The 22,524-nt window shown below is 40.9% G+C and overlaps 1 protein-coding gene across 1 annotated transcript; it reads right to left on the reverse strand.

Moving 5' to 3' along the window:
* Positions 1–937: 937 nt before the first annotated feature.
* On the reverse strand, positions 938–21,816 carry LOC306752317 (uncharacterized protein; the record flags this gene model as incomplete). The annotated part of the gene is made up of 29 exons (XM_079236067.1): positions 938–1,469; positions 1,578–1,695; positions 1,898–1,962; positions 2,379–2,563; positions 2,824–2,989; positions 3,126–3,321; positions 4,047–4,211; positions 4,377–4,610; positions 4,885–4,983; positions 5,628–5,774; positions 7,674–7,798; positions 7,875–8,007; positions 8,144–8,285; positions 9,162–9,293; positions 11,266–11,327; positions 14,616–14,803; positions 15,090–15,207; positions 15,321–15,385; positions 15,531–15,715; positions 16,020–16,185; positions 16,382–16,577; positions 17,222–17,386; positions 18,170–18,424; positions 18,690–18,788; positions 19,030–19,176; positions 19,272–19,396; positions 20,046–20,178; positions 20,420–20,561; positions 21,766–21,816. 29 exons carry the CDS (start codon positions 21,814–21,816, stop codon positions 938–940), a joined length of 4,536 nt encoding a protein of 1,511 aa, XP_079092193.1.
* Positions 21,817–22,524: the final 708 nt, after the last annotated feature.

The following is a 22,524-nucleotide window of genomic DNA, read 5'->3' on the forward strand; positions in this document are numbered from 1 at the left end:
TTTCATTCTCATAGGCATCATTTCCATATGCAGCAGGCAATGAGGAAAACAGTTCTAATACACCACCTGTACACTACTACCAAAGTCAAACAGAAGACAAGGTTAGTGACTAGATGGTGAACATAGCAGGGAATTTATCAGGAGTTGTTGGGGAGCCAAAACAGACTGATTACGTTTCCCAGGTGGCCAAGAACACGACTCCAAATGAAAACTAATGCTGTCTTCTCGAGGTGTAAATAAGCCACGCTTTGCTATCACGGTATGGTACATATGTCAGTATTTTATTTACAGCTTGTTGCATTGCCCCCAAGTGGCCAAAAAAGAATCAATCACTGCAGGTTTAATTAACAATGACATATACATTTTAAAATAAATGTGCACTTTTAGCACATTAGAAAGAACATCATTTTCACATTAGTTGTGTCGACAGCATGACATGTTTGGAACATAAAGTTTTTGAGACGGTGCATAGATCAGATCTGCAAAAGTGTATGTGACAATAATGTCACACATTCAGGGATTTATTTATTGACATAAAAAAGAAAAACATTCATTTTGGCCCAAAGGTTTACGCTATAAACCGTTTTTTGCAGCCTGGGCCTTGCAGGGTGTATATCATGTGCATACAAGTCACTATGTGGTACCGCTGGTCAATGTGCACATCCAGTGCTCTTCCATTTTTATACCAAGTACTGTACTATGTTTCTCCAGCTTTGCAAATGATGATTGGTAACCAATTTCCTCTTTAGGACTAAGTGTAATATAACAGCTCTACACCGTAATAAAAGAGGAAAAAAACACTGTTAGCATTGGGCATGCGCCCAGGGGGAAAGCGTTTCCTCTTGACAATCCAAGAAAAAGTGGCTTTTGGCGAAACTCAGTTCCATTCCTAGAATGGACCCATGTGGCCTTGTTTGAGACCACATTGGTGGACATCTTAGTTTTGTATGCTGTCAGTTTGTGTTGTTTCTTTCTCCAACACGTTATCATCTGTGCGATCGTCCTCTTTTTCCACCTGTGCATCCGTCTCCTCGCAAACCTCGTCTTTTCCCTCTTTCACCTCCTCCTCTGACTTCAACCCATCTATCTCCATCTTCGCTTCCTCACTTGGAGGAGAAGTGAACTCAACAGTGGTCTCTGTCAGGGATTTGAGCTGTAGCGTCTCCCCGGTGTTATTCAGGGAGCTGAGTCTTCCATCTTGGGGGAGCTGCACTATTCTGTGAACCTCCCCTCCCTCCTCCAGTTCTGTTGCGAACCGTATCCAAACTTTGGGAGTTTTAGGGGGGCCGGGATGGTCCTCGTTGGGTTTTGATGCGATTTGAAGGTCAATTACCTTTGAAGATTTTCTATTCTGCGTTGGTGTTTCTTGCTCCGGCTTACGAAACTGTCGTCTGAGGAGGACGATGACGGCAATGATGAAGAAATACGAGGAGCCACTGAGACAAGTGATCAGACCCAGGAAGATGACCCTGAAAGTAGAGACACAAGATGGACGGAGGGCAATACAGATACAGGGAAGAAATCCTTATTGCACTTTCAGCACATTTCTATTTTCACATTTGCAGTCCAAGGCGTACCTGTACATATTCGAGTCATAAATGCGACAGGCTCCACTACCCCCGCACTTCTTGATTGACCACTTCAGGCAAGTTGAATCAATCAGGGCTCCGAAATACACGGGTGCAGGAAGTCCACCTACAGACAAGGCATCACATATCAATTATGTGCTGTTACAATATTGCATTGGGGAGAATCATATTTTGGGACCTATCAGAAACTATTCTGATTAGAAGATGGTTCAGCAAAACAAGGCCAATGTCAAAAACAAAAACACTTGGAAGCACACTATATATATATATATATATATATATATATATATGGAAGAAATGAAGCTTACCAAGAGCCCGAGTTACTAAGGCCTGGATACCCAGTGCAAGAGATTTGAGATCTGGTGAGATGCATCTGTAATTACAAATCATCATTGGGTCGTTTATATAGATCTTTTTCATAGAAAGTTGCTACCACAGGCAGTGTCTTTAAATAATTTGTTTTGCTGATTGTCAGATGAGAAGATAGACCACTTTTATGTCAACAAAATGAAGCTAAATATGTAGCTTCCTATTTATCGTACAGACATGAGAGTGATGTTAATGTTCTCACCTATTCCTTGGCAAAAAAACAAATAGGCACATTCAGAAATGTGGAACAATTGGTTTAAAATGCATAGGAATGACTGGTGACATTACGTATGTCATTTGATTAACCTTATGAAAACGATTTTCACTCAAGGCTCGCTTGAACTCAGATCATAAGAATGATAAACATCATACAGCACAAACATTCCCAGTCATCACGAGTTCCTTCTCGGGCGCACAGACCGTATGATGACCATGTAGCCAGGTGTAGCTCCCAGAGAGTTGATGAAGGAGCTGAGAACAGATACAGCCATGTAGGAGGTGAAACTGCGGCCGCAGTCCTTGGCATGAGGACACTGGCCCAGCCTCACCGACGTGCTGCTGCCTGCTGGGAAGGAAGCGGACACACAGCTGCAGTTGTTGAAGACCTGGGAAAGAGAGAGAAACGACAATTTTGTGGGACCTTAATGTAGGATACAAGTAAATGCATATTGTTTTGTTTCATTCTATTCTAATTCAAATATATTTTCTGTGTGTTTCTTTGGAAGGAGGCTTTGATAAACACGTCTAATCTAACATCTCAAAGGATTTTTATGGGTGATGATTTGTAAATTCTTTCAAAGCATTCCTGAGGGGTTCCTATATCTGTCAACGCTGTATGTTTGTGCATCATCGTGTGCAGTCCTACTGTGTTTTTGCCGTATCCACTGGAGCTGACGCAGCCAGCCATACATGGAGAGACGTAGGTGATGCCGCTGTCTGAGCACACAGGGTCCCACTCCTCTGCTGAACACGAGCAGTCTCTGTTACACTCTGAGAAGAGCATATCTCTGTCGGATGATATACTCTGCGTCCTGCAGCGCAAAGAGGGTTTATATTGTAGATAAGCTGCAGGTTATTGTATTCTGAGGCTGTGAAAAGAGTTCATCTGGTAGGTTATTTTGGTTTGTGCAAAGCTGTGGTCGTCTCCATAACATCCTCAGCACTGACCCGTTGTATGAGATGGTGAGCCCAGCCATGGGAATGTTATCACACTTGGTTCCAAACTGCAGCAGCAGAAGGAGGTACGCCATGAAGGATGTGGCAAAAGAGAGCTGAGCTCCTGACACCAAGCTCAGCTTATACCTCTTCATCAGCAGCCCTCCCAGGAAGATCCCCACCGCCACTGCTGGCAGGTTCAACATACCTAGAAGAAAAATACGAGGGGGTCTGGACACTGGGAGGCGCTTTTACGAGAAGTCCCTCACTATCTGACACCCGTTTGAATCCAAACTACATTTCACAATAACCCTAATGTTTTGCAAAAAAAATAATGAAATTGGAAAAATACACTTATTGGCTTTTTTGATGATAGCTGCATTAGAAGAATGATACCGCGCTCATGTCTGTACGACTCAATAAGAAGCTTCAGGCTGGGGACAGCTAGTTTTTGTTTGCATAAAGACTGGAAGCAGCAAGCCTTCAAAAGGTAAATACAAAGACATAACAGCACCTCTGAAGCTCACTGGTTAACATCTTGTTTATGCAAACATTTTAATGTAAAAAAAGACAAGCTAGCTGCATCTGTTCCCAGTCTTTATGCTAACTGGTTCTTGGCTCAAGCTCCACATTTAGCGTCGAGACATGATGACGTCTGTTATAACATGTAAAATGACACTCAGCAAATCTGTCGAACGACTCAGAAGCTTGAATTCATAACCATAAAATGCCCTCTTGCTCAATTCATTACTCCCTTGGTCTGCTCAAGGTGGCTAATGTTAGCTAATTTGGCTTTACATAATGATAGATGTTGTTGTGCACCTGGCATTTGTGAGTCTATCTGCTGACTTTATGAGCCTTGTCCCCTTTTCTCTACTGTTATACTACATTTTAGTATGTACTATTATCACATGAATCTCATTTATATTTTACCAATGAGGAAGTTTGCTCTGGATGCAGACTGTCCAAACTGTTGTTCCATGTATTTGGCTTTAAAGGTGAATAGGCCGATGAAAGAGTTGAACTTCAGGATGCTCCCACAAAGGAGCAGGAAGTAGGCAGGAGTTCCCAACAGGCGCTTCAGTGAGGGAACAAAACCTGTGGAAGGACAGCCAGTAAAAATAGGCTACAAGCAATGCCCATAAACCTGCACACATGCTGTCATTTATTACCAAATCTGTACTAAATATGTCAATTTAGCTAGAAATGCAATACTGTGTCATCAATGTTCTGTTATTGGAGGAGGAAGAGGATTGGCTCAACCTTTAGCGATGTCAGTCAGCTTGAGGTTGTGATTGTTGTTGGGAACATCTTCTGTCCCATCTAGGGTGTCACAGGCGGGAGTTGGCTGGCCCTTGTCTCCATCCTGATGGGGCAGCGAGCGGGGCAGGAACCAGAAGGGGATGCTGGAGAGGAGGAGGAGGACGGCGGACACCATGAAGCCCATCCACCAGGCACCCACCCAGCGGGCATCTTTCGGAGTGATGTGCACACTTTCTTGATGCCGGAAAAGAGCATTTGAGTGAGGAGCAGGAAGCTTGATGTGTGTTTAATTTTTCACTTTTATTTGGAATTCAACCTCTCAGTTCTTTTGTGTATTGTGACCAAAGTGGACACTGGATTTTAATTTGTAAAGGGATTAGACACTCTTTTAGCGGACTGATTGAGTTGTGGGTGACAAATAAATTATTGATTTGTCTACGCGTGAGAGTACAACTATGAGTACGTGTGATGATACATATGTCTTGAAAAACAAACGCATTACACTTACCGATATCAACATATCCAATGTCAACATATAGTTTGGCACAATAGGAGCCCAGGAGGAAACCAAACATGGGGCCCAGGAGAGTGATGGTCTGGAGACAAGCTGCAAATCACAAACCAATCAGTAGATTGACATTTTGTACGATGTGGTCTGGAAAAAGGGAATTTTAAGAGAACTCTATTGGCACTAGAGAAGGGAGGTGTAAGAGTTAAGAAGACCAGGATAAACTTGACTAGACAATACCTTCATTCTACGAGTAAGTTTTAAGGAATGTGTCAACCTCCGAGTCTAAAAAAAGTGAAGCCAAAGAAACCTGCATTCTTTCTAATGGCCATGAGGGGGCGACTCCTCTGTCTGCAAATAAACATTTGATTATATGGAAGTCCATGAGAAAATGACTACTTCTCACTTGATGTATTACCTCATTGTAAACAAGACTTTGTAGTGTCAGTCTCAAGTCTTCTTCAATACAGCATGATATTATTTTTCGTAAATTATTGTTGCATTTAGAGAAGAATAGACAATAAAGCAGAGTATGCTTTAGGGCGTGGCTACCTTATGATTAACAGGAGTTGTCTGTGTCTTTGTCGTACAACTTTTAACCCTCTTACAGTGTGTTTTCAGTTAATAAAAGTCAAGTTTAACATTAACACGGAAGGGTTAAAAAACATAATCCACAAACTAATGGGTGGTTTCACAGTAACTACGTCCTTCTGAACCCTTTTAAATGAGCGAAGACATCTTACCGATATAGAAGGGTGAATTTTCCGCTCTCGCAAAGTCGTCGATGTAAGAAATGCCCAGAGGTGTGACCGGGGTTTCTCCGATCCCTCGCAGAGCGTTCCCCAGGAACACATAGATCCACATGTTGGATTCAGACTCTCTCACACAGGCTCCATAAAGACACACACAATAAGAAAGCATGGTATTGATTTTGTTGCAAAGGTTTGATAAACAGCTATCTCTGATGGATTGTTAAACATTCTAATTATGATATTTTAAAATGTTTTAAATTATAGTTCGAACCACCACCACATGTGTGTGTGTGTGTCTGTCCGTGCCTGAGGAACATCACCGTTCAGATTCGATTGATAATTTTGTTTCTAAAAGAAGACTTTGGTGCATGTGTATCAAAAGCCGCCTTCCATTCACAAGTAAATGAGAAAGAGAAAATAAAATCTCATACCCGATGTGTGAATACAATGTGGTGCTGACTCAATTTCAATGTAATAGGATGCGGCATGAAGCTTGCGTACCACTGCATTGTTTGTGACTTCCACATTGTGTTTCTTTCTAAATACATCTCATCAGAGTGGCTGAACAGGATCAATACATTGCATTTTGTGGGTGTATGACGTGTTATTGTGAGAGAAAAAGAAGAATGAGACCATGCTTAACAGCATTTCAACAATTAATTATGGTTCCACAATAGAAGGACTGATGGATACGTAAGCAGATATGTGACCAAGCTGAATTCATTAGCATTAATATTACATAGCAGCCTTGTCAGTGATGCTGTAAGACCTGGTTTTTCTATCTCTTTTCCAGCTTTTAGTTCTTGTTGGCTTGCTCTGCAGTCCACATACAGACAGATCCACTGGAGGACTTCAGCTGCTACAGTATGTGTAGTCAGTAGACAGCACGGGAAGTGAGCGGCTTTGAAGGTCAGACGGGGATCAGTGCATTCCAGGAATGGTTGAAAGAGAGCCAGGGCTTTTGAACCAGGTTTCATGTTAACAGTCTCTTTGTATAAGCTAAGGGTGAGGATTATTTTGTGCAAGTTTTTGTTCAAGTAGTGCACATTATATAGTCAGGTATAGTCCGATGTTTTACTTTGTATTTATTGATGTAACAAGAATATTCAGCCACGCTAGTCAAAACTACAGATGTGGTGGTAAAAGAAAAAAAAGTCAGAGTTTCACCAAAGTCTAATCAGCTGATTGATTATATTTGAAATGTTTTCATCAACTATAATCAATGTAGGTCGAGGATTTGTTTATAATGGAAACAAAATTGAGTGTTCCAACAAAGAAGTGCAATTTATTATAAATATGCGTAAGCCATATTTGAGCATTTGGAAAAGCGCTATATTAATTAAAAGTATTATTATCATTATTATATTCAATTTCTTTTTTTTTTAAAGCTGCAGTTTTTAGAGCCAGGCACCGCAGTGGCTCACAACCGCCTGCATGGCCCAGGGCATGATGGGAAATGCCTGGCTGTCGCCTGATGGAAGAGCTTATTTGTTTTTAGATTTGACAACAAACACCACGTTTTATGGAAAATCCCATTTTTCTCTGTAGTTGTAATACTTAACGCTCAATTGTTGGCTATTAGTCGCATGTTGTGCAATGAAGGTTTCATCTAAAACCTATATTGTGTGATCGATAATAATAATAAAGCTAATTTATATAACATTTATCAAAAAGATCAGCAAAGTGTTTCACAGGCTGACATTAAAAATAATAAGATGATATATAATATAAAGCCAGAAACACGCACATCTCGACATAAATATATATATTTAGAAACACCAAACAAGGTCTTTAAACTTCAAGAAGCCTTATTAACAGGAAGTCACTGTTTCTGTGACTTCCTGTTAATAAGGCTTCTTGTAGGCAGCTAAAAACTGTTCAACCTGACCACAGCTTTCTTTTTAACGGCCCCTGCTGCTGCGCCTGCTCTCATCCACTTTCCAGGCGAGGCAGTTCATCTGGAAGGAGTCTATTGTTTACTCACACCTAAGGTACCTGTAAGCACATTTCCCCTCTGGGTAAAGCCCACAGTCTTACCTTTGTTGTCGTCCACAGAGGGCTCCATCTGAATTTCCGGTACTTCAGGTTTTAGTGGATTTACACAGGCGGCGATGTTCACACTGTCATTCTGGAAAACTTGGATGATTGTGTTGTACTTGTAGCTGTGAAAAGCACAATGAGACATTTGACAAAATAATGTGGAGCTCTTATAAAAGTCAGACGCTCGTTGGCATTTACCTTCCCATGAAGAAGTGTGTCAGGCCGGTGAGGAAGGCCCCGACAGCCATGAGGAAACAGCCCACAGCAATGAGTCTGGGCCGATGTAGCTTGGCCCCAAAATGGCTGACCACAGCAAGAAACAACAAGTTGCCTACCTCGAAGAAAGAGAAACCAAGAAATGACAGACATTTAGAGAATCATCAGCTGTAAAGTCAAACACAAGAAGTGGAAGAAAGACCTCATCAGATGCACAAAGGTTGAAGGTCAAATCAAAAGATAGACGCTACCCATCTCAAAACTGCCATCGATGAGTCCAACGTGCGTGCTGGAGAGGTCGAATCGTCTCTCAATCTGAGTGATGGAGCTCTTCATGTAGGTTCCTGTCAGAGCCTTCGAGAAGCAGGCGAAGGACAGCGCCATAATAAACAACTAGAAAACAACAAGGGAAAATAGAAGTCATCAAAAAGCCAAACTGTATACTTTAAATGAAAGGCTTTCTGTAATTATATGCTTTATCAACTATGATTAAAAACAAGAAAACTGTCAACGACATGCAACAGCAGCAACATGTTTCAAGTTGCCGTTTGATACATTGTTCTATAAATACTGATTATAGCCACTTTAATAATAATCTTCCAACTAAAACAGTTTCTGCCTCCTCCATTGCAGCCTCCACAGCCTTTGGTTTCAACTCTCTGTGTGGGAACCCTGGAGTCCCTTTATTTCTGAATTAATTCCCATCTGTCATAAGTGCAATTCTCCTACCGCATTTCATGTATTAGGCCGTTTGATATTTTTTTTGCAGACGTTTTCATTTTCAACCACGGGGGGGAAAATGGGAAAAGTCTTGGACAAGATTGTAGAAGAGATGTGTTTTGGGAAGATTGCTCCATTGCCGTTGCACATGCTGATGTTGTGCTGCAATCAGGCAAGGCTGAGCTCTGGACTGATACTGAAGGGTTTCACAAACGTTGATATGCTGATGTAGAGTAGAAATGTCAATGCCAAGATTTTTGAAAACCACATATAAGCAGCTCTTGGCTTGATTCTACCTACTTTGGGGGAAAGCAAAAGTTCAATTGACCAAGAACTGATGAACTGATGATGTGCGACTCACAATTTTAGCATTTGTCCATTTATTATCTATGCGCTCTTATTGAAGTTTGACCCCTTGCTGTGAAGGGGCAGTGCTAACACCGGCTCCACTGCGCTGCTTTTTAACTGAATGTGTTAATCTACTGCATCAAGGAAGGGCAGAATTACAAGCAACCAGCCGAGGAGTGTGATTACGGATGGCTTCAGTACTTTGAGAGTGGAGATGCCAGGGCGTTTTCTGCTCTCCTGACCGGGCTCACACAGAGCCTGCTGGCTGGTCATCTTGTCTCCGTTCTCTGCTGCTTCCTCCATCTCACACTCAACGTTTGTGTGCCGGTTAGTCTACTTGCCCTCAGTCCACTGCCAGAAAAGCAGACAAACACTGTGGATAGACAATAAAAGAAGGAAGGTCAGGCCAAAGATAAGGACAACATGTTTTGAATTAATTTACTACTTAATACTATACGTATATGATTAATAAAGTCTGTAACAGCATAGATTACCTCCAGTATGTAAAGTGAATGAGAGATCTACTTAACCCTCCTTTTATCTTTGGGGTCAATTTGGCCCAATTCAATGTTTAACGTCTTAATATATGATTGACATAATTTGCTTTGCTTCATATTTCATGACTTTTCCTAATTTAATGGGGACAACTTGGTATGCATAAAATGAACATGATGTTTTCAAGGTCCTGTGCACATCTTGTACGTCTCTGTGAGCTTTCTTTCTGCTCTCTCTCAACTGAAAAGGACTTCTAAGGAAAGGTTTTCTGTCCATGAGGTGTTGTCCCATCTCTTTGACCATGACAGTGACATTGAGGAGAATGTGTCTGAGACAGGGGATGAGGTCCCTGATGATGAGGCATCCTCCTCTAAGGAGAATGAGACCCTCAGTGTTGACCCTCCTGTTGTCTTCCAACTAAAGTTATAATTGTCCATCTCCCCACTTGAACAACAGGGTAGACTTAGTGCTGCAAATGTCATCAATGGTTCTAGGCCAGAGACGCTGTCAGCCATGTCCAAGATATACAGCATTTGAGCTCTTCATAACACCATCAATATTTTATTTAAAGGGATATTTAGGTAGTCCACAAAACAAACATGAAGTACCTGACACTTAAACTTGGGAAAACATTTAAATTCTAAACATTTTCTGGAGTTTTAAATTGCTTGGGTCAAATTGACCCTAATGGTAAAATATGTCAGTAAATTTGAAGGTAACAGGAGGTTTTAAGAAACAGTAAATTCTTGGAAAATTAACTTATTATATTTCTTGCTGAGTAAATAAATATGTAGCTGGAGCCAGGGAGCTTGTTAGCCTAGCTTAGCATAAAGACTGGAAACCGGGGGAAACAGCTAGCCTGGTTCTGTCCAACGGTAAGCACCTCAAAAGCATTTTTCTTTTTCTTTCCATCCTTTATGCTAAGCTACGATAACTAGCTGCTAGCTTTAGCTGCATATTTATCTGTTAATATGAGAGTGCATTAATCCTGAATGTAATACTGTGTTCCATTTGAACTGGGCAGAGTTATCGAGTTCCCAGTTTCAACTGGAGCGAGGCCTGAAGTCGGATTTCCAACTCGGAAAGTCGGACAAACCCACAAACCCTGATCTCAAAATCTAAGATGGCTGCTCCGCACATCAACAATAAAAAAAATGTGGTAGTGATATGCTGTTCATTAGCATGTTTTGTGTTATTTGTTTCATTCAGTCGGTCATAGATTGTTATCAACTGGTGTTGCTAACAGCTAAAGTGTAAAGTGCCTTGAGTACCTTTTAAAGCACTATACAAATTAAATGTATTATTATTAATATACTGGCAGGAGCAAACCTCTCTAAGTGTTCTGACTTGTACTGGAATACAGTCAACTCGGGTGTGACGTCTTTCCTAGCCCCGCCTCCCAATTGGGAGTCATGGCACATAACTCATACATTATTTATATTTAGATGCATTAATAATAGACATTAAATGGCATCAAACAAAAGCTCATTTTCATAAAATGTAATGGATTTTTACAAAGTATTTGCAGTTGTTTACTGACAGCAATGATCACCTTTGCATAAACATAGTTTACCAATATTTTCTTACATCAAATAATAATGTATCAAAGCATACAATGTTGAATGACTCCAAGGACCTCAGTCTCAGAGCATAAAACAGGTCTGGTTACTGTTGCAAGGTTTCAAAAAGACACCGTTCAACAAATCAGGATCAACTTATGAGTATTATGGTGCTGAAGTGCAAAGCCAATCCCGACTCCGCAGCCTCACCTGTCTGATAGTGAGAGAAAACTGAGCAACTGTTCTGGTACCTGCGTAAACTCCACCGACGAGGCTTCTACTCCGCACAATCCTCTCAGCTCAGTTACCGTCACTGCAGGTTGAATCCATGTCGGAGAGGAAAGAGGTTTCTGGTGACATCTCACTTGTTTGAGTTGAGACCTGACAAAGTCAACACAACCAATTCAACCGTTTTCCCCTTCTTAACTCAAAGAGCTTCTTAACTCAAAGAGCAGCCCAACTTTCAGGTTTGAGCCACTCTTGGGGAGCAAGCCCTGGTCAGAGGAATTAAAATGTTGCAGAATTCCTTCAAGGCAACTGAGGAAGTATACTGAAATACCTAGTGCATCCCCAGGTATCTTCTTCTGCTCCTCTTTAAGCAGCCAAGTGTCTCCTCCTGAGGAAAGCCTGCTCCCCCCAAGCTCCTATTCTCCTGTGCGAGGGCAGTGCACTTACATGGAACCGGGAGGACAAAAGGCCTCACACATTTTCATTCCACACACAAGCCAGCCAGTCCAGGAGGGGGACAGCAACAAGAGGACGGGAGGGGAGACAGATTAGTTGTAAATCCAAACCAAGTCGCTTGGATTATTGTTTTCTCACAAGGAAAAGTATCAGACGCTTGTTGCTTTATACAGGATTTTAAAAACCAGGTGTACGAAATGCATTAATTGCCATTAATTGTCATCTGATGACATTTACAAATACAGGAAACTTTAAAATGACACTAAACTCATTCTTTAGAATTGCTGGATTACTTTAATAAAGGCCGATATGAAACCCTGTGTCTCCGTATTAAGCGTGTGCCTCGGTGGAAACATGGTTCAGGCAGCAGGTCACTCGATCAGCTTCGGCCCCTCAAATTCCAAAGATTAAGATTAAGAGCCTTTACATTCCTGCACAGCGAAGAAATGTGTTTGCCACTTTCTGGAGAATTATACTTGGCTGTAGAATTTTAAGCATGTATTCTATAGTTCGTTTCCCCTTATTCACTGCATCTAGTTTTGGGTGCATTCAGACAGGACGCATGTGACTGCATCAGGGCGCCTAAGATCATTATACCTGAAACTATTTAGTACAAAATTATTTAATTCTGCATGACACATTTCCCATCTGACTGGCTTTAGTACTAATAGAAGCAGTGGGACAAAAATCAGTGGCATTGCAGGACCTTGCAGAGGTATTTTGTTGTAAAGAGCGCAGTCTGCTGGTGAAGCCAGACACTGCACAGAGCCACAAAACATGGAGGAAAACAAGATTCAGTGGATGAATAAGATATATCTTACATTTAATTAAAAAGTTGCCAACTGTTACAATTTAGTACAGCATTTTTGGAGTATCGGTATAATAAAGGAATAAATTACCATACAATATTGAACAGTTACAATATTTCATATAACATGGGAAGCCCAAAAAAAAAAAAAAAAAAAAAAAAAAACCTACATTAGCTGTAGAAAAAAAACAAAAACAAAAACGAGAAAAACCGACTCCATATTTGGTCAGCGACAACGGTCGAGACCAGCTTTCATAACAACCTTTAACCTAAAGCAATCCACACCGATAGGTCGATGCACATGTGCTTTAAAATGAGGTCCCGGTTCATCACATGGCTGAAATCAAGTGCACAGTAAGGTTACGAGGGAACAGTCTGGCGCCACATCCCGTCCCTGCGGTGTCATGTACTTTTTTTCTCTTTGAGGACTGAAAAAAAAAAAAAAAAAAGATTGTTCAAACTACATTGATGTTTTTTTTTTTTAAGAGAAATTGTAGATAACCCCCAGTAACTGTTTAAACTGCTGTGTAATATATGACAAAATGCCCTTTTCAGCCTTAGTTGGTTTGCTGCTAGTTTAGGACTTGGGGTTAAAATATATTGAGAAAATGACTTCAATGCTTACAGGTTCAAGAAGAAAAAGGTAGCAAAACAAATTTTAAAACAAAATGCATGGAACATAAAAACGTATCTACAGAGGTGATTATACATTTCCATTAACAACTACAGCGTATAAAAAAGTAAGTACAATCACGTTAAGAGTTCCACCTACTTTTAGTCCACTATAGTAAACTTTCTGACAACATGAGCGAGTCAGACGATTATATGAACGTTCATGACCTTATGGACTCGTACATAATGATGTGATGTAACAAGATGTGTGTAAAGTCAGAGTTGAGAGCTATCCAAGCATGTCAAAAGTCACTGCCTGCCCCTCTACTGATAGTCCTACAATTTACCATAAACAAAAAAAAAAAGCTACTACTAGCAGCAAGATAGCTGACCACAAAGACTGGAATCAAAGACACAAATCTGCTTATCACCACTGCCTGTAAAACTTATTAATTAACACATTGTATCCCATAGTCTTTGCTAGTTTGAAGCGAATTTGCCAATATGCTGAACCATACCTTTAAGTTACTCATAATTGGCCTCAAAGCAAGCAGGCATGTTCAGAGCTGCAAACTAGCAAATAAATGTATTTGCACCAGACAAATGGCATCGTGTGTGGGTCTCCACAGCCAGCCGAGTGCATGTATATAGTTCTCAAAGACACCGACTTAGTGTTATTGGTTTGGCCACTCCAGAGACGACTCATTTTATCTCAGCTTGCTCTCAGTCACTGAATTAGCCTGCAGCAGTCACATACTACAGTATCTTGTAATTTGGTATGGGGGCTTTTGTTGCAACAAAAATGGTCCCCAATTGAGGAAGTCAAATCTGTAACAGTCCTAAATTATAGCGGCTAGTCCAACAAACAGACAGTATTTACTTATCAAACATTTTAAAATCACTGAACACGAATAATGTGTCATGTTACCAAGTGTATATACTAAGTGAAATACTGTACATCTACTGTATACATACATCACTTTGAATGTTAAACAGTGAAACTTTACTTGCCATTAAAGTATAAATGATGGACACAAGCTCAAAAGTCAAACATATTTGGCATATTTTGTGCTCCGTTTCTGACATCATACTAAACTGCTTCATAAGTGAACGGCATGTGTTCCCATTATGTTTACCCGACTGTCTAGAGTTAAAAACGACCTCTAAAAATGATCAATAAAAACGTTCCGTCTTTGTGCAAATGTGGATTGGGATTGTTGTTCGTATTAAATCTAAGCAAAGGGTCTTTGAACTTTGAAGTGAACAAACTGCAGCTGATGTTTACAGCACGATATCCGTTTAAAAATAAAAACCCCCAACCTTAAAAAAAAAAAAAAAGTGTACTACTTGAAGGTCAAAAAGTGCCGACACTGTACCATTACCACATTTGGTCCACTATAGATGACGCACAGTACTTCAATGGAAAATCTGTGTCATTCGCCTGCATTGTACAATGGCGTTGCCGTCCTCAAACACCTTAAATAGTGCTCTCATTGCCTGCGTCTTCTTTCTTTATGACAATGTTTGCGTGTCCATTGCTGACCGAGTCACCCTGCGCTCCATTTTCTTTGGCCTGATTTCTCAGCGCCAACTTCTTCTGTCTCTTGACAATTTTTACATAGAGGCCTCCCCAGAGGACGTTGGCCAGGCAGTAGAATCCCGTAATCAACCCCATGAATGTCATTCTGCAGAGTAAAAAAAACATTGAGACAGGTTAAGTTTCCTTTAAAACTAATAACTAATAAGTGTTTATTTAGAATCCTTTGACCCAGTAGCAGAAGTGAAATACTGACTCTTGTTTAGGGCATGTTATGTTACACATTGCACCTTTAAAGTATGAATCGTAGTGGTGCAGCTGGTGCGTAATATTGAATGCAATTTAAACTATATTAAAACTTTTTAAACAATTACTTAATGTCAGGAATGTTACAGATGGGGTATTCCATCAATACAAGTCTGGTTTAACTGTACCTGAACTTATCAGAGTCATAGAGTCTGCATGCTCCCTGGCCTCCACAATGCTTGGTTCCCCACTTCAAGCAGGTTCGGTCAATCAGTGCTCCGAAATATATTGGAGGAGGTATTCCACCTGAAAACAGTGTCACATTTGCTTACACATATCAAGAGCCAATACAAGCATGGTCATGTATAATACCTTTAACAGGATGACTTTACAAAACCTATAGAGTATTCAATACTTACCCAAAGTTCTCAATATCAGTGTCTGCATACCCAAAGCCAGTGACTTCAGGTCTTGCTGTATAGACCTGGAAGATAAGCCCAAACATTATCACATCAAACTTTGAAATCATCATTTTAGCTTAACAAACAAAAACACACAAATCAATAAAGCACTGCAAGGCATCGTTATACCCGGCCATAAAAGATGCGAGCGGAGCTCTTTTAGCTGACCTGAGCAGTACGATGTATGCCGGCGTGCCTCCACAGGCAGAGATGAACGACCCCAAGACGGACAAAGCCATGTAGATTTTGAATATGCGATCACAGTTGCTCCTCCTGGGGCACTGGCCCAGCTCTGCGGACATGTTCATGCCCGGAGTCATCGTCTCTGCAGCGCAGGTGCAGTTATGAAACATCTAAAGAACCAGAAGACAGAGGTGTGTATAACTACCTTTGACTGGTATGTACATGGGTTGCTGCTACACAATATATAAGACCCAAAGCTACAATAATGCTGCAAACGATCCTTCACTCTGCAGGAAGTGTGACTTCTCGTCTTTGACGATTAACCAGAGGAATGATGAAAAGAAACTTCTGAATTTCTGTTTAATCTCCATCAAGAAGTTGATTGAAATGACATGCAAGAGGTTGCCTATAATTCCCATCTGTAATCTACCAGTCATATCCATTTCTATGAAATGCAATAAGTGGCTGTCTCACCATTTCCTTGCCGATGCCGGTGGAAGTCTGGCAGCCAGCCAGGCAGGGCGAAGCATACGTTACTCCGTTGTAGGCGCATACTGGGTCCCAATGCTTCACTGAGCAGGAGCAGCCCATGTTGCACTGTGACAGCAAGGTCTGTTGGTTGTAGGACACCTGGGAATCCCTGGTGCACACAGATATGACGAGAGCCGTGAGTAGGGGTTTTTGGTCCAGGGAGACAGAAATTAGTTTCCCTGGAGATTATTCTTCTCCAAGCATATTTAGCATGCATGAGTTTCTTAGATGAAACACTTTGGGGGGTGAAATGTATAAAGCGTAGTAATACAAAGTGATGGGAACCTGGTTTGTATGCCACTCACCCTTGATAGGACACAGTAAGACCTGCCACCTCGGTCTTGTCACAGTAGATGAAGATCTGAATGAAAAGCAGACATAAGGACCCAAGGGAGGCAATGATCGACACCCTGGCTGCTCCGATGATACCCAGCTTGAAACGCTTCAGTATAAGACCTCCGGTGATGATTCCCAAAGCTACGGCTGGCAGGTTCAGTATACCTGGATGGATGAATTAAGCAAAATATAAGCAAAACACTGGGAAAACGTCCAACTGATCAGTTTTGCCATAAAGTAAAACAAAATGTCAAAAACATTGGGTAATAAACCTTAGTGAGGCATCATTTCAAAGAGATAAACATCCTGAAAGTGCTTTTCTTTTTAAATAGGCAGACCTGAAACTTCTATTTTTGCTGCGTTTCAATCTTTATTTACTCTTAACCAGTAACATATATACTAATATTTACACATTTGAACAAAAGCTCACATGTGTTTCCTTTATTATAACACCAACATTATTCAAATAGCCCTTGTGGTTGCAGAGATACACCCTTTTTAGTTTGGGTATGTTATTTCGAGCAGAATCCTAAAGAAAGACCTCGGTTTTTGCCATGGGGCTTAAAACGACAAATATACAGCAAAGGAATGGTGAAAAACAACACCATCAGCTGTCCGTGCTGGTAAACAGTCATAAAAAGCTAATCATAGCTTGGGGGGCTACTTTACGGACGCACAGTGGGCTACTTAGTGCTTACGTTTCAAGTCAACTTTATCTCTCGCAATCACACTTCCCTTCAATAACATCATTGTTTAAGTTGCCTCGGGCCACACAGTGCAGTAAAGACTGGTCCGTTATTGCTCTGTACCTATGAGGAGAATGGCCTTGGAGGCCGATTGCCCGAAGACTTGCTCCATGTACTTCGGCTTGAAGGTGATCATGCCAATGAAGCCGTTGACGGAAACCAGGTACGTCAGGATCATCATCGTGAAGATGCTGTTCTTGAAGAGTCTCCTCAGGGACGGAACGAAATCTGGTGGAGAACAAAGAGAAAATGTAGAATTAAACTAAAGTAGTATTGAGGCACGATGGCGATAAGTGAATTGTTAAAATGCATCAATAAATTATTTAGTGTCCTTAAGTCTTTGCATACAAAAAGCAGCTATTTTGACGTGGTAACATTTCCAAGTTCACATATTTTACTCATGTCTATTCAAAAACTAAATATACATTTAGTAAATCATAATTTGGCACATGCATGTTGTCATTTTACACATGAAAGAGCTGTGTTACGCAACTTGTTTTTGCCGTTTGGTTTTACCTTACCTAACTTTTGTTATGCAGCGATTCATTTGTAATATCAGTTTCAAATAATTATGTACAAAAAGTGGACACTTTTACAACATCATGTTGTAATGAACTCAGGCAGGACTGCCCCTAAGCTTAGATAACCGTTTCCACATGTGTCTCTGCCCTGAAGTGTCATTCAACTCAGATTGCATGGGGTTAGTTGCTGCATTTCCCATGTTCAGGGTTACCGGTCTCGGCTCTTGTTGTCTGGGCTTTACCTGGTAAATGATTAAACACCCTAAAAACTATTTTCGCATTGACACATCTTGGTGTTTTAGGTCGTAAAAGACGTTTGGGGCTTTTATTGTTCTGCTGCTCGTAGATACAGATGGGGAACAAGTAATAAGAACGCAGGAATAAGTCAAAAAAATAAAACATGTTTCTATCAATACGAACCAGTCCTTAAATTTCAGTTTTGCATTCTGCTTCATAGCATTTTGAACTGATGCAAAAGCGTGGACGGTACCTTTAGCCATCTCCTGGAATGAAACTGGCTTCTCCTCCTGATCCTGGTTTTCGTCTGTCAGGAAATTCTCCTGCTCTGCCGTTGTGGCGAGCTCTGTGCCTGCACTTTGGCTCTGCTCTTGCCCCTGCTTGGGTAAAGACTTGGGAAGGAACCAGAATGGGATACTGGCCAGCAGGATCACACTGCCAGTCACTATGAAGCCCAGCCACCAGGCCCCCACCCAGCGGGAGTCCTTATAGTTGATGGTGACACTGTCTGGGTGCAGAAGACAAGCAAAGACGTCAGATTAGGAAGTGACTGTCATTGGTCACTCTTAGCCGTTTTGTAATCATTTAATGACAACCGAGGAAGGATTTATCGTTTTGCTGAAGGGCACTTTAATGCTAGTCTGAATAAGGCATGTGTAATAGATCTGCACACAGCCAATATTTTCTTATCAATCAAGGGAAACTGACTTAAATGGGGTAGAACTACCAATTTGTGCCACATAACACATATTCTTGACATTGAGGTCCAATACCTAAATCCACAGATCCGATGTCCACGTAGATCTTGGCAAGGTAGGACCCGAGCATGAACCCAAACATCGGTCCCAAGATTCCCACTGTGTGGATGCAGGCTAGGGAATAGAGAAATACATGTGATGTACTGTAGTACTGTCATAGCAATCAAGTATTATCCAAAGTATATAGGACAGGCACTCAGAAAAGCAACAAAGTAGCAATAGCTGGACACTGACTAAGTGGGCTAATAGAACAATATTCTGTCAAAGTGATAAATCAATAAAGTAGCTGAGCCCTTGAGTTCAAAGTGACAGCTGTAGTGCAGTGGGAAATGGCATGAGGTCAAGAGTAACTAACCCAAATAGAAAGGAGTGTTCTCTTCTCTGGAGAAGTCGTCGAGGTAGGACACACCCAGAGGCATGATGGGAGTCTCGCCAATTCCACGAAGCATGTTTCCCAAGAAGACATAAATCCACAGAGACGAGCCAGCGGCCTTTTCACAAGCTGAGTGACAAACAGTAGAAATGAAACGGGACATAACTACTGTTACTTCTGCTTCCATGAATGACTTGACATCTCATCCGTGTTCTGCTCTTTACCTTTTATTGACTCTAAATCAGGCATCTCATCTGCCTCAGCCAGGCTGTGGTTGGACATACAGGCCAGGATGCCCTCAGTGCTGTTTAAGTTTGTACTGTGAGACACACTGGTCTCATACTTGTACCTGGGGGAAAGATTTAGAATAGTTACATCGCTGTCTTCTTCAAAAGGATGATCTGAAAATTATAGGGCTTATAGATAGAATGCTCAATATGAGAGAAATCATGTGCGTTTATGCAGCCACTCCGTACGTGTCTTTAAGTCTTAAATCTCCCCAACAACAAAGGTTGTCAGTCAGATGCGCATGCATGGCTGATTACTAAACAGTAGGTAACTGCACCAGAGCCCCATTCCTGTGTGACTGCTGACTTATGAGACTTTAATCAACTACAAGTCGGTCAAGGAATTATCTTAATATTCCGACTGCGTTTTGAAGAGAGGCCAACACCATAATCTTAACTAATTTACACACAAAATCCTTGCCTTGATAGTCTGCACTAATGTTGGAGGTGACAAACTAAATACAGAGGTTGGCATTAGCCTCATTGTCGATAACCCAAAACGGCTAATCCCACCATGTGAACATTAGAATAAATACAGATAGCTGTCATTTTCCGATATAATATTCCTCTTGCATATTGAATCCTGAACAGTAGTTATTTGACTTAAATTAAACACCAAGATTCCACAGCAGTTCTGCCTCCAAGAACCATATAATGATGTGCATCATTAACAATATTTGATCAAGAAGATTAAGAACACCATGTACTAACAGTCCCTGGAAGAAGTGAGGCAGGGCTATGAGGTAAGATCCAACAGCCATGATCACACAGCCGATGGCAATCAGCCTGGGACGATGGAGCTTAGCGCCAAAGTAGCTCACAAAGGCTATTACCAACAGGTTACCTGGGGAGAAGAATTAAAACTATGAATAACTTCTGCACATCAACTTCACAGATTAGATCAATAGCACTCAGGTCTGTATAAAAATTGAGAAGCTAGTCAGCAGGTGGTTAGCATAGCTTAGCATGAAGACTGGAAACAAGGAGACACATTTAGCCTCTCAAGCCCACTATAAACATTCAGATTTTCTTCAAAAAAAGCAAACAATGCCAAATATTTTGGTTTTAAAGAAAGCTGCACATACCCATTTCGAAGCTGCCATCTATAACCCCAATGAGGGAGCTGGGGATGTCAAAGCGTCTCTCGATCTGGGTGATGGAGCTCTTCATATACGCTCCACCAAAGGCTTTGGCAAAGTATACAGATGCCAAAGAGGCCAGGAAGAGCTGGAAACACAAAAAGCATGTCAGGTGAAACTGCTATTCTCTAAAACAAGAACAGTTAGTGGACAATTTAATTGATTTGGTGACTCGTCAGTGAAACCGAGTGTTGGCACCTGTTGTACAGAGACTACTTTGGTAATTATCTCGCCTCAAAGACTGCAGAGTGAGGGGATTAATCTAGTTTTTGGAGCTCTACAATGCAATGAAAGGTTTTTGAATGAGGCCTTATTGCATTACAAAGGACAAAAGGATGTGATTGTACCTTGCACAGATGTTAAGGGAAAGGGTGAATGGCTGTATCAACACATGATTAGGTTCACACACAAACATTTAAAGACCTTCATGTCTATTTAACGCTGAATGGATTTACAGTCACTTGATTAGATTAATTTTAATCTACTCCAATGCAAAAACTGTCACGTACAGACAAAGAAACAGGACATTGCAGTATTAAAGTTGTCGCACAGTGTCAAGTAGATATAAAGTTTTGTGTTCTAGAGATTTCAATGTTTAGTGAAATCTTAAATCTTGCCACAAAGATAGTAAAAGATGAGGAATTCACATTGTGCTGAAGGTCATCGACCATTATGAGAGTGGAGCAGTAAAGTAAACACATTTATTCCAGTTATCCATGCAATCAATATTAATTGCTATTGTCCAATTTTCTTATATGATCAGTCCGTTATCAGGTAGCATGTAATTAACTGTGTAGCCACATTGACAAAGTGAATCAATAGCAAACAGCTTGTATATGCTGTGAATACAGGTCACTGCAACCATGGCTTTTTTTGCATTAAAAAAAAAAAAAAAAAAAGCACGTTCCTGACCATGAGCCTGATCTCTATGCCAAGCTAACACTCCTTTACACTCATTGACAAAATAAAACACTTTGCAAGCAGTCAAAGTCTCATTTGGTGTCAAAGTCTTAGATTTTATCTAGTCAAGAGAATTTGGCATTTCTTTTACTGACTAATGGTAACCCTCTTCAGGGTTACCATTAGTCAGAAACAGAAAATTGTGACACAAATGACATGCCAAGATAAATACAGAGAGATAAGGTAAAAGACAAGCAGTTTTACAATATTATTTTACAAATTTAGCGCCGTCACATTTGTGTACAACAACCATGCATATAAATGATCATGGCCATACATGAGCTTGATTCCCTGACACTTTGTACAAAGGGGAAAGGGAACATATTACTGACCTTGAGGTTGGAGCAGCAAAACTCACGTGTTTTTTTGGACTCTACACTCATGATGCTGCTGTGTGCTCAACAGATGCAAGCAAGCAGAAAAACACTGCACCAAAAGGACCTGCAGACAGACACCAAGTTTAGGAGCACATCAGAGTTTGGGGCAAATAAAGTTATGTCATCCCTTTGAGCAAATTGATTTTCTGTAAAAAAATTTATATAAACTGTATTCACAGCAATGACTTCTTAAAGAGTTTATATATCAGCTTATAAGAAAATTGAGTGCCCAAAACCTGTCAAACAGACTGGTATATACATTTAGAAATAGCATGCTGCCAAATTAACTTTGTTAATCGGTTTTATGATCACATGACAAACAATTTTACCAGTAGTTTACACGCAAATACCAGTACAATATTTTCAGTGCATCTTACAGAAAGTCGTAGAGCAGAATTAGAAGTGAAAAACCAGAAAACGTATTTACCCGAGAGGCAGCAGTGGTCCTATGAGGAATGGGATGGATGTGACAAATCAGCTGAAGACTCAATGTACCTAGCAGGACTTTGTGCTTATAGCAAGAGTCTTATCTCAAGGTATAACATCACCTGTAATCAGTAACCAAACCACTTGTGTGCACTTGTTGATCATGTCAATAAAAAGTACTCCAACCCCTCCAGCACTCACGCACACACAGAGGCACAACACAAACCACAAACGTGACTGCCCCTGCTGGGTAAGGTCCAGTGGGATGCATGTCTGATCGGCACCGGA

The sequence above is a fragment of the Taurulus bubalis genome (assembly GCF_910589615.1).
Source record: "Taurulus bubalis genome assembly, chromosome: 20".
Lineage (NCBI taxonomy): Eukaryota > Metazoa > Chordata > Actinopteri > Perciformes > Cottidae > Taurulus > Taurulus bubalis.